Source organism: Saccopteryx bilineata, chromosome 3 (genome assembly GCF_036850765.1).
Source record: "Saccopteryx bilineata isolate mSacBil1 chromosome 3, mSacBil1_pri_phased_curated, whole genome shotgun sequence".
Classification (NCBI taxonomy): Eukaryota; Metazoa; Chordata; class Mammalia; order Chiroptera; family Emballonuridae; genus Saccopteryx; species Saccopteryx bilineata.
Window position 1 is genome coordinate 144,584,124 of NC_089492.1, and position 16,570 is coordinate 144,600,693.

At 46.2% G+C, this 16,570-nt stretch overlaps 1 protein-coding gene across 1 annotated transcript in view; it reads left to right on the top strand.

Moving 5' to 3' along the window:
* Positions 1-16,570, top strand: part of TCF7L1 (transcription factor 7 like 1) — a 165,281-nt gene that overhangs the window by 141,829 nt on the left and 6,882 nt on the right. Inside the window, exons 5-6 of the mRNA XM_066267537.1 lie at positions 15,138-15,270; positions 16,286-16,388. Of these exons, the coding sequence (XP_066123634.1) occupies positions 15,138-15,270; positions 16,286-16,388 (236 nt within the window). The remainder of the gene's footprint in view (positions 1-15,137; positions 15,271-16,285; positions 16,389-16,570) is intronic.

Here is a 16,570-nt window from a genome sequence, read left to right on the forward strand (position 1 = left end):
CACACACACACACACACACACACACACACACACACTTGGGAGGTGTGTGACTGGACATGCCGTTGGACCCTGACTGGTAACCTGGTCCTTCCCCGCTGCCACTGGAGCCCCTCTGCCGGGCAGTGGTGTCTCCCCCATTGGATTTTCGTCAGCCTCTGCACCTCCCTCCGACCTGCAAGGCAACAGGTGAAGAGGCTTTTTTTTACAGGCTGGTCTAGGGAAGAATGAAGTAAGGCCGGTGCAAACAAAAACCCTTGAGGGCAGCAAGGCTGGACTGCCAAGCCCTGGGGCTAGCTCTATGGGCTGCAAAGGGCCGTGTGGTGGCCCTGGGAGGTGGGAACTACGGGCCCAGGCAGGTGTCCTCACGACCTCAGCACTCGTAACAACCTAAAATTGAAAGCAAGTGAGAGACAATCCTGTAATCTTGCTTTCCCCTTTCCTGGACTTTTCTTAAGAGCAGCCCTTGCCTTAAGACCGCACACCCAGCCTGACCTGTGGTGGCACAGTGGATAAAGTGTCGACCTGGAACGCTGAGGTTGCCGGTTCAAGACCCTGCCCGCACTTGTCTGGTCAAGGCACATATGGGAGTTGATGCTTCCTGCTCCTCCCTCCTTCTCTCTCTCTCTCTCTCCTCTCTAAAATGAATAAAATAAAATAAAAACTATTTTTTAAAATGCATAAAAAAAACAAAGACTGCACACCCTATAGGCTAATGGGTGTTGCCCACTGTACAGTGAGTCTCATAATCACAGCAGGTGCAGCTAGAAGGAAGCCCAGCTGACATGATCTGCCCGTTTACAGACAACAAGACCTGGGAACTCATGATGGTTTTAAACTTTATTTTGGAAAATTTTACATCTTCCCTTCACCCATACTCCCCCTTTCGCCGCACTGGATTGTTTTAAAACAAATCCCAGATATATTATTTCATCGTTCAGGCCATTTGAAGATGTCCTGGTAGTACTATTTCATTATAAGTTTAGGGTCTAGCTGAGGAAAAAGAAGATAGACATAGAAAGATAAATAATGGTATAATAAGTGTTTTTGATTTCCAGCAGTCATGAGACCACTTGCAGGGGCATAGCCCTTGGTAGCTTACAGAGCAATGTCATATATAGTTCTCGGATGGCTGTCATAGTCATCCGCTGGGGAGACAGCTGGGGACCGCTGTTCCAGTCTCTAGGAGGGAACAGTGAGTGGCAAGACCAGCCGTCCAGAGCAGGCTGCTCCTGAAAGGATCTTCGGCCATTCATTGAGACATGAGCAGCCCACTGAACAGGCATCCCAGGAATGGGCCAGGCTGGTGACCACCCCTCCAGGTTCCTGTTTCAGATGGCTGAGCACGAGGCACTGGTGCCCTCTAGTGGCGTGAGTCTCTCACGGTGGAGGACACGGCATCCCACATCCACCCTACCACACACCTGGCTTGTTCCCTCCCAGCACAGCTCTCTTTTGCTGTCTCAGGTCTTTGCTGGCCCCCACCCATCCTGTGGCATCCAACAGACCCAAGATGGCAGGGCCCCCCCTTCCCTCCACATACCGTCTCTCTGCATATCGTCTAAAATCACCATCTACTTTTAGAGGAAGTGAGTTCCCTTCAAAACTAGCACATGCACTGTTTGAGTTTCCCATCCTTCCTGTTGCACAGAGCACCTCTGAAAAATAAAATAAGAAGCCTGTGTCTGGTCTTCCTCTGCCCATGCATATTATCCTATATCCCTCCTAATGTTTCTGCCCAACTTTTCACCCAAGAGTTAGACCTTCCACCTCCATCCCCGCATCATTTATTCTGCCAACCCATTGCTGTCTGACTGAGCTTTCCAATTGCCAGCTGATACCTAAGTCCAGTCCTTTCCCCTCCTTCTCAACACAGGTGACACCTGTGTTGACACAGTACTGACAAGCCTCTGCTTTCTGTCATCTCAGTATCAGCTCTTTGCCCTCTCTAAGCTTCCATTTTCATTCTAGATCTTTTCCTTAATAAGTCAGCTGTTCATCCTCACCTGTTATCTTCATGTGACACAGAAATGTAGGAAACCCCTAAACTCTCAACAGGGTTCTGTACCCACAGCACTGCCCGCCGAAGACATCCGGCCACTGCAGATCCTGCGTCAGCACAGTGGCGGACGGGCTCCTCGCCTTGTCTGCGTGCCGGAGCACGAACACTTGATAAATTCCATTGCAGATAGCAAAATGGATATTTTTCTAGCAAACTGTGTATCATCATGCTCTGTATTCTCATGAAAACCCAGAAACAGGCTTTAAAAACTTAAGGAACAGTTGTGGGAGAAAACCTTACTTTAACTTGAAATTCTATAGGTTAGAAAAAGGACACCATTTTCCCTTTTCAAGCCTCAGCATCTCATCCCAACTTGTGTATAAGAGTACAGCCCAAGCTCCTTGGGGGGCAGGGTATATGTTGGGTGGTGTAATACAGTGATTTTGAACCCAGCTCCACCTTATTTGTGCAGCTTTGAGCAAATGACCCCATTTCTCTTTGCCTTAGTGTCCCCACCTATAAAATGGAATTTAGAAACGGATGTGACTTCTTCGAGTTGTACAAAAATGAACCAGTGCGTTGTAATGAGTTTACAGTTGTGCCTAGCACAAAATAAGCCCTCAGTAATTGTTCACTTACTATCACCACCACCATGGCTGTTATTAAGAGACGAAAGACAATCAAAATACCATTCAATTAGCAGACTAAGAGATGACGAGGTCCTCGATCAGGTGCCAGATCAAATGGGTGCATTGCAAAGGTTATAGAGATAATGAGCCTATGGAATTTAGCATCTACTCTTCCAAGGGTATGATTTAATTGGTCTGAGGTGGAGCTGGCATCTAGTGTGTTAGGCTCCCAGGAGATTCTAAGAGGCAGGTGGAGCTGAGAGTCATGGCCCTAATTGCAAGTCAGCGTGGAAAGAGGTCTAGAGGGGACCCTGGAGTACTGGGGCAGTCTCTTCAGGCTAGAGGCAGAGAAGCACTTGACAGTTACTGACACGGAGGTTTGGATTCTCACTTGTATTAAAGAAATGAAAACACCTTGAGTTTGAAATTTATTTTAGAATCATGAACAAAATATTGTAAGATGAGGTTTGCCCTGGGAAAAGGGCTAATAGGGGGACAGCCTTATACTCAGAGATTTAGGGAGTCAGGGTGAAGCTGCCACACGGAGATGTGTTTAAACAAGTCATAACTGGGAGTGTGGGGATGAAGTTGTCATTATTACTTGGATTGTATGCCTTCCAGACAAGCTCAAAGGCTAAGCAGTGGTGATATTTTATATGAGCCCCTCCTGAGACCCCTTACCTGGCCCCATGTGCCGTCTCGTCTTTCCCTCCACTCTCCCCTGTTTGTGCCCAGCCATGCCAAACAGATGCACTTCTGGAATAGAACCAACTAGAGGATAGGAGTGGCATCTGTTTTTTCACATTTGTTTCACCCAGCACCTGTCATAATGCCTGGCACAGAGCAGATACCCGAGGAGCATTTGTTGAATGACTGCAAGAATAAATGGTCTGGGGCAGAGGTTGGGAAACTTTTTGGCTGAGAGCCGTGAACGCCACATATTTTAAAATGTAATTCCATGAGAGCCATACAACGACCCGTGTACGTTAGGCATTATCCAATAAAAATTTGTCGTTGTCCGGAGGACAGCTGTGATTGGCTTCAGCCACCCGCAACCATGAACATGAGCGGTAGGAAATGAATGGATTGTAATACATGAGAATGTTTTATATTTTTAACGTTATTAATTTTTTTTTATTAAAGATTTGTCTGCGAGCCAGATGCAGCCATCAAAAGAGCCACATCTGGCTTCCCCCCAACCCCTGGTCTGGGAGAAGATTGATACACCCCTTCTAAAACCCCTTTCTGCCCCTGGGTCCAGTCCCTCTTCTCATTCAGGTTTCTTTACATTGAATTTTTTAAAAACCATGTAAGTAATGCATGTGTTGTACAGAGGACTGGGGAAAATGCAAAGTGCACAGAAAAAGCCCTATACCCTACAACTCACAAAAACTTGGTTGCATAGCATTTCTGTCTTGTTTCTGTGTGTGTGGGTGCATGCACTTGTAATTCGTTTTCGAGATGATGATCTAAAGCAGGGGTCCCCAAACTACGGCCCGCGGGCCACATGCGGCCCCCTGAGGTAATTTATCCGGCCCCCGCCGCACTTCCGGAAGGGGCACCTCTTTCATTGGTGGTCAGTGAGAGAGCCACGCAAAGCACGGTGTAGCTCACGTACAGTGCTACTTCCGGTGACGCGGGACGCACGTGTCACGGCTCTGGAAGCACGTCATATCACTTGTTATGGCTAGCAGTGACAAATATGGAACCGGATATTGACCATCTCATTAGCCAAAAGCAGGCCTATAGTTCTCATTGAAATTCTGGTCAGTTTGATTTAAATTTACTTGTACTTTATTTTAAATATTGTATTTGTTCCCATTTTGTTTACTTTAAAATAAGATATGTGCAGTGTGCATAGGGATTTGTTCATAGTGTTTTTTATAGTCCGGCCCTCCAACGGTCTGAGGGACAGTGAACTGGCCCCCTGTGTAAAAAGTTTGGGGACCCTTGACCTAAAGCTTCCTGCTAGAACAGTGAGCATATGTTTATTATTTTTTAATTATTTATTTACTCATTTTAGAGAGGAGGGGGGAGAGAGAGAAGGAGGGAGAAGCAGGAAGCATCAACTCCCGGATGTGCCTTGACCAGGCAAGCCCAGGGTTTCGAACCAGCAACTTCAGTGTTCCAGGTTGACACTTGATCCACTGCACCACCACAGGTCAGGCGTGAGCACCCTGTTTAGTATAAAGCATCTCTCAGAAGCACATTGCAGAGCTTCACATCCCATGAGCGACTTTCAAGCCAGTGCCCGGAAACCCCCCTGAGGAGCAGCTGTGTTGCTGCTCTGCCATGGAGCTGAGACACTGGACTGCTTAGCATGCCAGTTCTCAGGCAGAAACACTGGTTCTTGTTTCCCTTTTAAAATTGTAGTTTCTCCACCTTCTTAGCAGTATACTTGTGCAGACTCAAAAAAATCCCAAAATTAATCACATAACCCAGGGGTCAGGAACCTATGGCTCGCGAGCCAGATGTGTCTCTTTTGATGGCTGCATCTGATTCGCAGACAAATCTTTAATAAAAATAATAATAACGTTAAAAATATAAAACAGCCTGACCTGTGGTGGCGCAGTGGATCAAGTGTCGACAACCCTGCACTTGCCTGGTCAAGGCACATATGGGAGTTGATGGTTCCTGCTCCTTCCACTTTCTCTCGCTCTCTCTCTCTCTTCCCTCTCTAAAATGAATAAATATATATAAAACATTCTCACGTATTAAATCCATTCATTTCCTACTGCTCATGTTCATGGTTGAGGGTGGCTAGAGCCAATCACAGCTGTCCTCCGGGACAACACCAAATTTTTATAGGATAATGGGTAACATACACGGGTCATTGTATGGCTCTCACGGAATTACATTTTAAAATATGCGGCGTTCATGGCTCTCTCAGTCAAAAGGTTCCTGACCCCTAACATAGCCTGTTACCACTCTGTTCTACCTCCAGTACTGATTTCCATTCTTACTACGTACACAGTATTAACTTAGTATTTGGGAATCATTTTAAACATCCATTTTAAACACCCAAGGAACTCTCATATACACTGCATCCAGATTCAGAAGTTTGGCCCCATGCTTTGCCCTTCTCTCAGTTCAAAAGATGGAGACATCGTGCTCCTTTAACCCTGAATATGTTTTTCTCCTGAGCAGTCTCTTACAGTAGCCACAGTAGTTATCAAAATCAAGGCATTAACATTTCATTATTATATAACTCACAATATATATTCAAATTTGGTAAATGTCCCAGTAATTATTTCTTAGAGCTGTTTGTTTGTTTGTTTGTTTTTCTGGAGTTCAACCCAAGATCACACGTAGCATTTAGGTGGTGTGTCTCATATGTCTCCTTCAGTTTAGCAGAGTTCCTTAGCCTTTGTCCTTCCGGACCTGACCCTGACATTTATGGAGAATGTCCCTCAGTTCGGGTTTATCTGATGTTTCCTCGTGGTCAAATTCAGGCTGTGAGTGACAAGAGCACGGCCGCACTGCTGCTGTGTCCTGAGTACATCACATCAGGAGCAGGCTGCAGTGGGCGCGCGTCCCGATCCCTGTGATGTTTGCTTTGATCGTTTGGTTCCGGGGTGTCTGCCATGCTTTTCATTGTGAAGGTACTTGTTCCCTGTGTCATTCCTACTTGCCCCATCGCTAGGGGCTTTAAAGTGATGTGAATGGCCTGTTTCTCACCCAGCTTTCACCCACTAGTTTTTGAAGGGACTGATGATTATTCACCTCCATCATTTCTTTTATTAGTTTCTGCTACTGAGATTTAGCTTTGGGGAATTCTAACTCAGACCTCCCGGTTTATGAATCTTAGTGTAGAGCCGAGTGGATTCTGTGGTCAAATCAGTGCATTGACAACCCTGAGAAAAAGATTATAGAGGAGAGAAACTAGGAAAACCAGTCTACACATAGTGCCCCTCGAGGAGAGAACAAAACAAACAGGAGAAGGCAACAACAGACCAAAGTTAAATTGGACTTTAAAAACAAAAACTTGAATTTTTAGATTGAAAGCGCTCACTGGAATTCTACAAAGTACATGAAAATTGACATTTACCAAGACACAGCCTAGCAACAATTTGAATTGCAAGAACTTAAATCTTTTTTCCTACAAACCTCTATGCAGGGACTGGGGAAAGCCAGTGCCTAGGGAACACAAATTAACCTCAGGGTTCTCTTTGGCCATTGTTACTGTCAGCAAACAGTGGGAAGAGGAGAACTTTGATAAGGAAAGATTTATCTGAGGAATATTTTGTCCGGTCCGACTTGCAAAGTCCTCAAAAATGTTCCACTGCTTAGAAAGACCTGAAACACACACCAGTTCCCTGGGATTTTATCTCCACTAGTGCGCTAAGAGGCTCTTGACTGATTTTTGTATCTTTTGTAGCCTGTAGCTAGCTCACTGCTTGGCTATCAGGAGCTCAGAAAGCACTTGTTAATAGGTTAATACTGGCCCTCGTCTCCTCATTTTCTTCTCTAGCCTACTGGCCTCCTGTGGCTCCTCACATGTGCCCAGCATACCGCTCCCTCAAAACCACTGCTTGTGGTCCTTCTGCCAGAATGCTCCCCCACCTGTCCACACACCTAGCTCCCCGCTTCATTCAGATACGTACTTGCAAGTTCTTTCTCATTAAGGCCTTCCCTGATCAACCTGTGTAACCTCTAACCCACACCCTCTTCACTTCTTATCTGCCTTGCCTGGCTTACTTTTTCCCCTTAGTATATATTACTATTAAATATATTATTACATTACTTATTTAGTTTATTGTTTGTCTCTTCAGTTAGAATGTAAGTACCATGAGGATGGATATTTTTGTCAAAATAGATAAGATCTTCTAGTGCATTCACAAGACCCGGACCACTGCCTGACATAGTAGATACAACATTAATACTTATTCTTACTGTTGTTGTCAGTGTTTTCTTTATTTCGTTTTATTTTTTAAGTGAGAGGATGGGAGACAGAGAGACAGCCTCCTGCATGTGCCCCGACCAGGATCTTCCAGGCAACCCCTGTCTGGGACCAGTGCTTCAACCGAGCTATCCTCAGCACCTGAGGCCAATGCTCGACCCAGTCAAGCTACTGGTTGTAAGAGGGGAAGACGGAGAGAAGGGGAAGAGGGAAGAGAAAACAAACAGATGCTCACTTCTCCTGTGTGCCCTGACCCAAGAATGAACCTGGGATGTTTGCACATCGGGCCAACACTCTATGCACTCCTTGGATTCGTGGTGGGCAACAGCTCAGAAATGTTATGCGTTAACAGGAAGCAGAGGCACCACCTGGTCAGCTACTTGGCTCTTCTCTATATATAATCATGAAATAATGGAAGTTAATTCAAAGTTTCAACATGCGTTCAGGAATGCGAGCAGTCTCTTTGGTTTGGGCCTGCATTATGAGCCCAGTGCCTCGCTCATCTCTGCCTTTCCCTGTCTAGCCTGACGTAATTCCAGTTAGGGCACTTCAGAATTTTCTTATCACACAGTTACAGATTTTATATTCTTGTGATGAAAACTTTTAAGATCTATTTTCTTAGCAACTTTTAATATGCAAATAACATGTATGTTCCGCAGGGCCAGTTAGTCCAGCAGTTCAGCCATGTTTTCAGAGATGCAGATTCTATCCCAGTCTGTTTGGTCAGCCTCCAGACTTTTGGCCGTGCAACTTGGTACCTGTGGCATGTACAGTCTCCACATTTACCCAATAAATAGAAGTGTGGCTTTCCACTTCACTCAGTAGAGAAGAATTCTGTACAGGAGACATGTTCAAATTTCCTTCCCTTAATGGGATGACAGCATCAGTAAAGAGCTCACATTTTGCCTTTAAAGTAGTATCTCTTAGAGACTGGTGGGGGGGTGTGTACAGAGAGAGACTTGGGTGGGTTTTTTCCAATTTTAAGTTCCTGTTTGCCCCTGCTTCGATTACACATAAATCCTTTGACCTTATTTTCTACACTGGCCAACTCCCTGTGGAATATTCTGCTAATTTTAAGAGAGACATGGAGGTAATTTAGAGACAGTTGGCTAGAAAAAAGTTAGGAGTCCAGAGACTGTGGCATATGAGGAAAATAAAGAAAAGACCTCAGGGCCCTGGCTGGTTGGCTCAGTGGTAGAGCGTCGGCCTAGCGTGCAGGAGTCCCAGGTTCGATTCCCGGCCAGGGCACATAGGAGAAGTGCCCATCTGCTTCTCCACCCCTCCCCCTCTCCTTCCTCTCTGTCTCTCTCTTCCCCTCCCACAGCCGAGGCTCCATTGGAGCAATAGATGGCCCGGGCACTGAGGATGGCTCCATGGCCTCTGCCTCAGGCGCTAGAATGGCTCTGGTCAAGACAGAGCAACAACCCGGATGGGCAGAGCATCGCCCCCTGGTGGGCGTGCTGGGTGGATCCGGGTCTGGCGCATGCGGGAGTCTGACTGCCTCCCGGTTTTCAGCTTCAGAAAAATACAAAAAAAATAATAATAATAAAAAAAGAAAAAGAAAAAGAAAAAAAAAGACCTCAGGGAATAAGGTTTCCATCTTTCAGTAGTTGATGAGTTCGTACTAGGTAGGAGTAGTTATGAAAGTGATGTGCCGGTGTATGGGGACAGGAAGGAGATAGCTAAGGAACTGAAGTAAGAATTTTCTAGAAGCTGGAATGGATTACATACACGCAAAGTTGTTCTCTGAGCAGTGAATCTGATTATCTCTAAAAAGAAGGACAGATACAGCACCGGAAGTTCTGTTGTTGTATGGGGGGAGAACACTGTCATTTATTTTTAATCTGGAAACATTAGGAAGTTTACCGAATGGAATATGGGGGACCAGCGCAGTTCACCTGAGTCCTGCTACATGGATTTACAGGTCACTTAGTTTTACCCAAATGAACCCAAAGGAAATGTACAAAGAGCTTCCAGAGGGGGTGGGGGAGGGGCACAAAGAAAACTAGATAGAAGGTAACAGAGGAAAATCTGACTTTGGGTGATGGGTATGCAACATAATTGAATGACAAGATAATCCGGACATGTTTTCTTTAAATATATGTACCCTGATTTATTGATGTGACCCCATTAAAATAAAAATTATTTATTTTAAAAAAAAAGCTTCCAGAGATTCCTGCAACAAACCTTCAAATGAAAACAGCAATAACAGTACAAACCAAAAAGAACATAGCAAACTTGACAGTTTTTATTGATTTGCGTTGCATGATCAAAAACCTTTAGAGACCCCTGGTCTAGCTGATGATGTATCCCAGACACAAGAACCGAAGCAACACTGAACGTTGCAGTGGAGCCCGAAAACCCTGGGAAACACTAGTCCTCTAACAGTTGAGCATTCTCAGCAACCTGCAGGAAACTGGTCCCCTTCTGGCCTCTGACCGCTCAGACTCCGCCCTTCTCCTGTGTGCATTACAATGCTGGGAGGGGGCTGATGTTCTAGAAACAGTTCCAGTTTCCTTTCTTACCCCAAGCTCTGCATTTAGGCACAGTCTTGAAAACAGTTTTGGTCGCCAAAAAGAAGGTTACCTCTATCAGTAAATGGACAGTTGAGTGGAGATAGAACAGATTTTGTAAATCTAGAAAACCGGGTATAGTTAGAGATCCAGTGAAACTCCAGATGTTTCCTAGGCAGGCTGCTGATTGGCCTGTGACTGCTTTGTCAGCTGTGCCACAGAGGTCAAGCTCATCTCTGCCTGAGCTACACAGCCTATCCCGATCTCTGAAAGCAGGATCGGGAAGAAAGAATCGTGAGGGAACATAGGAGCCAGGAGGCTTTGTGAGGGCTACACATAAACTGCAGAGAAGCAGCGGGAGGAGACCTTGGTCTGAGGTGGAGTGAGCACTGTTGGCTTTACTTTAAGCTGGAAAGTCAGCCCTGAGCATTTGGAGAGAGGGACACATTGCTTCCTCAGGCTGGGAGTTTAAAGAACTCTGGCTTGCACCAACTCTAAAAACATAGTGAAGTAGTCGTGAAACACTTGAACTAGAAGTTGGGTGTGAGACAGAAGGACTTAGGTCCAAGATGGCTCGGAATGCTGTTTGGGGCAGTCTGGCTTTGGCTTCCGTGCTGAGTGAAGCCTGTGCCTCTGCTTGTGCGTGTTTTCTTTACTGGGGTTTTCCACTGGGACGTGGAGAGTGGTCCCCAGCATTACTGCCCCGGGCCTGAGATTGTGCTGTGGGCATCTTTACCCTGAAGGCAGCTGAGAGAAAAAGAGCAGGAACTTTTATTGGGGGGTCACCTCTCCTCCAAGGAGAGCCTTTCCTGAATCAGCCCAGCCACTCTGGCTTGTCAGCCCCAGGCCACACTTCAGAGACTGACCAAGAAGTTTACCTTCCTTGATCTGGGAACCAGGCTTCTGCCAGTCCATTATCTGGACAGTGATGCCACCTACTGGGAACCAGTAATAGCATGTAAATGAGGATACCTGTATCCCCCTCCCCTTTTTCTTCAGAGGTAGAGTGACAAAGGAAGGGAGATGAAAAGCATGGACTGGTAGTTGTGGCACTTTAGTTGTCCTTTGATTGCTTCTCGTACCTACCTTGATGGGGGGCGGGGGAGTAACCCCTTGCTCAAGCTCGCCAACCCATGCTCAAGCCAGCAACCTCTGGGTTTCAAACCTGGGACCTTGGTGTCCCAGGTCGACACCAGTCACTGTGCCACACCAGTCAGACACCTACATTTTCAACTGTAACATTATTCTCCTGCCTTGTCCTTAACTCTGAGCCTCAGTAGTGTTCACTACCCCCTCATGAGGCCAACTCAACAGCACACACAGTCAAGATTTCCTAATACTATTATTTTTAAATGGCTATATATGATATATATCTCTCTCAAATCATTACACTGTACATTCTAAATATATTACAATTTTATTTGTCAATTATGCTTAAGTAAAACTGAAAACAACCTTTTAATTAAAAGAGTTGGCTATAAGTGATGTAAGCAAAAAAATGCAAGGAAGAAAAAACAAAAACATGCTCAAGGAGTGTGAGTGAACATACCAAATGGATAATAGTGACTGGGTTAGGCTGCTGTGATTGTGTTTCCTAACGCTTTATAACATAGTTTCTGTTTGTGCCTTAGAAAATTTGTGTTCATCATAAGTATACATTTTAAGTAGATAATTAAAGTTGGAAAATACGGAAAGGAAGACAGAACAAAATCATAGTTCCACCAAACATATCTACTGTTTTACATTTTAGTGTGCCTCTGTTTATTTATTTATTTGTAATCATGAAGTTTATGTATTTTTTTTTTCTTGTAATCATTCTGTAATTCTGAGCTCGCTAAGGGGAGGTGATAGTTGGTCAAGGCCTAGGACCTACAGGGCCCAGCCAGGTGTCAGCGCCACCTACTGGTTGTAGTTCTGAATGGTCTGAATTCTGACTCGTGTACATCTGGGAGCCAGAGCCCTGGGTTCTGGGCCTCGCTCCCCACTCCACCTGTCAGCTCTGCCTCGCCTACTGAAAACGGAGCACGGCTCCGGTCCACACACAGATACCCACGAGATATACAGATTGGAGTTTGCATTATGAGCTCCAGATGGGTACCATAGAAAGGAAAAAAGGGCTGTGGAATCTATGAAATGAAAATTTCAAACCATAAGACAGCAGGTTGGGGCTCCAGCCCTTGGGCTGCCTTCAAATCATCTTTTTTTTTTTTACAAATCTATTTTTTAAATAAATATCTTCTCTACTTGTAACTCATTTACCTTATTAAAAATGTTTACCTCAAAAATAAATATTTGTGGACCAGGGACGCGCAACTCCGCGCAGCACCGTTCGCCAGCATCCTGCGGGCGCCGAGGGGGCCCGGCCTGCTCCGAGACCTCCGTCTAGGCTGGAGCCCGGCGCGGGGGTCCAGGGAGCCCATGGATTTTTAAAGAGTAAGGACTACACACCCGGCTCCGTTTTGCTGATTAGACTTCAGACTCCCGCTTCCTGCCTTAGGGCTTATCCACGGAAACGTCTACTGAGGGGACGCGCGCTCTCTCCTCCCAAAAGCCTCACTACCGGCTTCGCTTTTCCGATTCGATGTAGGCGTGCTTTTATATGTGTGTATTTTTTATTCCCGCGACCAGTACAGCATCAGCTATGGTTTCCGAAGGTCAAAAAATAGTTACTGATGAATCTATTAGAATAGTTGCCGAGTGAAATAAAAACGAGGCAAAATAACAGGTAACCTGTAAATAAAGAAGCCATATCTAGCTGCTCTGAGTTGTTAAACGACAGCGTGTGAAAAAATCGGAAATGAAGTGCTGGGAATGGAGCCGGAATTGGCAGCAGCCTGGACTTAGATAAACCTTCCACGATTTAACTTCCTTGGAAATCAGCATCCGAACGGGTGGAGGAGGCGAGGAGGCGGCCAGTGCACACCGAGTTTCTCTGGCAAGGAAAGTCACTGATGGTAGGAGAGACGGGGGGATGGAGAGCGGGGTACCGTAACCCTTCCCCCAGTTCATGGCATTACTTGGATCGCGTAGACCTTACACTTTCGAATACTACCCCTGGCCCGATGAGTCCGCGGTACACCACCTCTCCCCTCCCGCAGGTTGAGGCCGCCTCCTAGGGAGTCGCGAGCGCCTGCCGGGTGTGGCGGGCTCCTGGACACCAAGCCCAGTCTGTCCGCTGAGGTCTGGGAGGGGAATGTCTGTCTCACCAGAGGGAAAAGCGAAAGGGGAGGAGGTCTGAGAGGAAATAATTAGTGAAGTATTTACAGAAGACACAAACTGATTTAATTCCTGATGGACAGTGGTATTCTCATTCTCTCAGTCTGTCTACTACAACTCCCTCTTTCCTTGGCCTACGCACCCTCGCCATATCGGTAAACTTTATTATAGGCATCCCGACACACAGATTGACTTTCATTTCTATTAGATAATTCACTGGATATAACACTTTCCTTTTGGCTCCCCACTTCGTAGAATGTTCCAGGCTGGGGTTGGGGGAGAATAGAAGCATTTATTCCATTCTGAGACACCTGCGAAACTTCAAGATTTTTCAGTACCTAAATGGACACACACACACACACACACACACACCCGTTGCACCTGACGCTAAATGCGTCTATTGAGTAGATTTCTGCAGGTGCACCGTTTTGTGGCCCACAGGCTCGGAACCGTTTACGATGCATTTTAGACAGGCTCCTGTGAAACCGACCAGCGTGGTGCGCTGGCCGCCCGCTGCCCACAGCAGGAGAGGTCATGGCTGCAACTGTCGGAGTAACCCAACCATCACAAAACGAAGTTCCGAGGGACAAAAGAGGAAACCGAAATTTACAAATTCATAAATTACTTTTGCTCAGCTTTGTTTTCCAGCCCCAGAGGCTGGCGCTAGTCGTGCAGCTCAGCCACCGTTTGCCTAGGAGACTGGGCCGGCGCGAACCGAGTGCACGTGTGTGCGCGAACTGGAGGGTGGTGGCTCCAGGGGCCGCCCTTCGCAGCCTTCTTGAAGCAGCCTCTAAATGAGCCTAATTTCGATTCTGCTACACGCCAGCGCTGGATCTCGGAACTCCCTCTGCGCTGCTGGTCGCTGCCTCTCACCTCCCCCAGCCAAGACCTAGCCTGATCCGTCCATTCCCCATGTCACTTTGTAACCTCCCTGGGGAAAAGAGTGTGTGTGTGTGTTTTGGGGGGGCGAACAACTCCCAGCCGCCAGTTCCATTTGTTTTTTTCCTTCGTCACAATAAAAGTCAAATTAATTGATTCATACTAAAAAAATTAATAAAAATTAAAAATAAATAAATAAATATTTGTCTGTTCTCCCACTCTGACCAAGATGTTTTGATCAGGCTCTTGGAGAGGCCAACAGAACAAGAAAAAAGGGTAATGTGAATACAGTTCTGCCATTTGCCTTTCTGTATCCTGCATTAAGTCGCTCGGTCTTTCTGAGCTCAGTTTCTTCATCCTGCAGACGGCAATAATCACAGCTTCTTTGCTAGGTTACAATAAGGACTAGACAGTTTGCCTAGCCCTTTGCTTGTAGTGTAGGATAAATTACAGCTGCTTTTATAAGAAAGACCCTATTGTTACGTTAGATTACTTTAAAGCATTTAAAAATTAATTCAGTTTACCAATCCTAAAATGCACAGGTTTTTCCCATTTTAACATTTCTGAAATGAGGATATGTCAGTGATATGCTGGGGGTTTTCTTTCTTAATAGTTACATAAAATACGGCAGGTAGTCCTTACAATGGCGGTTATTTGCAGTGAAACGGGGTAATGAGGTCATCAGAGTAACGTGCTACTGGGCAGGTGCTCCGAGTGCGTGGGGTTGCATCTGTACAGTCTGACCGTGACAGCTGGTCATGCAGAGGACTTATGGTGGGTTGTTCTGAAGAGGATATGTTAGAGGGTGGGTATAATCCCTCCTCTGCCTGTGCTCGTTCTTTTCTGCTGGGTAGTCGGCCACTTCCTCTCAGGGCTGTGCGAGGATGAATGGGACGTGACATGGAAAATACCTGGCACACATTTGACTCAGTAAATAACAGCTGACTTTACTCTCCATCTCCGTGGCAACGGTCCCTAGTCTTTTCCCCTCTGTCTTTCAGTCTAATAAAGTTCCTGTTGTTCAGCATCCGCATCACATGCACCCGTTGACGCCCCTCATCACCTACAGCAACGACCACTTTTCTCCTGGCTCCCCTCCCACACACCTCTCCCCAGAGATCGATCCAAAGACAGGTAAGTCTGCTGCTGCTCGGCGGCCCCATGCAGAGCTCCGAGAGGCGAGGATGGGCCAGGCTCTTAGGGAGTACCCGTTTGACCTGAGTTCAAATCATGACTCCTACTCTCAGTTGTCTGTAGCCTTAACTACTAACGTTATCCTCTTTGATTTTTTCATCTGTACCTTACCTTTATATACCTTCTATACCGTGGAGGTTTTGTCAGGACGAATGGAGACTAAATGAGATAGTGCACAGGACCTGGCTCTTCAGTAAGCATTTGGTATTTCCCTGTCTGTATCTTTTACTTTAGAATCTCTTAACAATTTGGGAGTGGAGCAAGTTGGCAGGGAAGAAAATCTTATTTTTGTTAACTTAGAAGTCTCGCATACTGCAGGCTGGGCCTCCCTAAACCAAGAACTTGACCCTAAACTGAACATTTCATGTAGAATAATCGAGACTAACAGGCTCTGAAGCAGCGAGGCTGGGTTGGCTTTTTTTTTTTTTTTAACTTGTTCACCAGACCTGTCTAATCTCAGGGAGCCACAGTCTTCACAATAAAATTCCCAGAGTTATCGTGGCTCGAAGTATTTTGGGAGTGCCTCTTTAGAAGACGGTTACTACAAGTTGCAGATAATAAGGACAAAAGTGGGCTTGGAATCCAAAGTTTGTGTCTCCATAGATGAGGCAGGTTTTCTAGAGAAGCAGTTAGCTAATGGCGGTATATCCTGGGTCTGTCAGTCCAGAACTTCCTGTCCCTCTCTTGGATACTAACTCCTGTATAAGCAGCTGGAAGTTAATCCTGCCAACAGAAATGGGATCCATGTAGCCAGAGAGACTCTACATTAGTCCTGCCATATGTCCCTGACCAACTGGCCAGCGGAGCTAGGGAGGTGACAGAGGGCAAGGATACTGAAATGGTCTTCCAAGCTCCAGAGCTCCTGGAGATATAGGGCAGGCAACCTCCCAAATGCTACTTGAAAGTGTTAAAGTAGGGCCAGGGAACAGTCTGACACGTCTCTCTTTGAAAGCAGGAATTCCCCGGCCCCCTCACCCATCTGAACTGTCTCCGTATTACCCACTGTCTCCTGGAGCCGTGGGACAAATCCCCCACCCCCTCGGCTGGCTCGTCCCACAGTAAGGAAACTTGGAGCCTTTCTTACCCTCTTCCTTCCTTGCGCTGAGTTCTGCCTGCTGTGCCCCCAGGGGTTCCCTCTCACCCAAGCCCAGGGGTTAGACCCCACCACCACCACCAGCTTCCTCCCAATCCTTATGTCCTACTTCCTGTCCTTTATTTTTCATTCTTTCTTCCCAGCCCT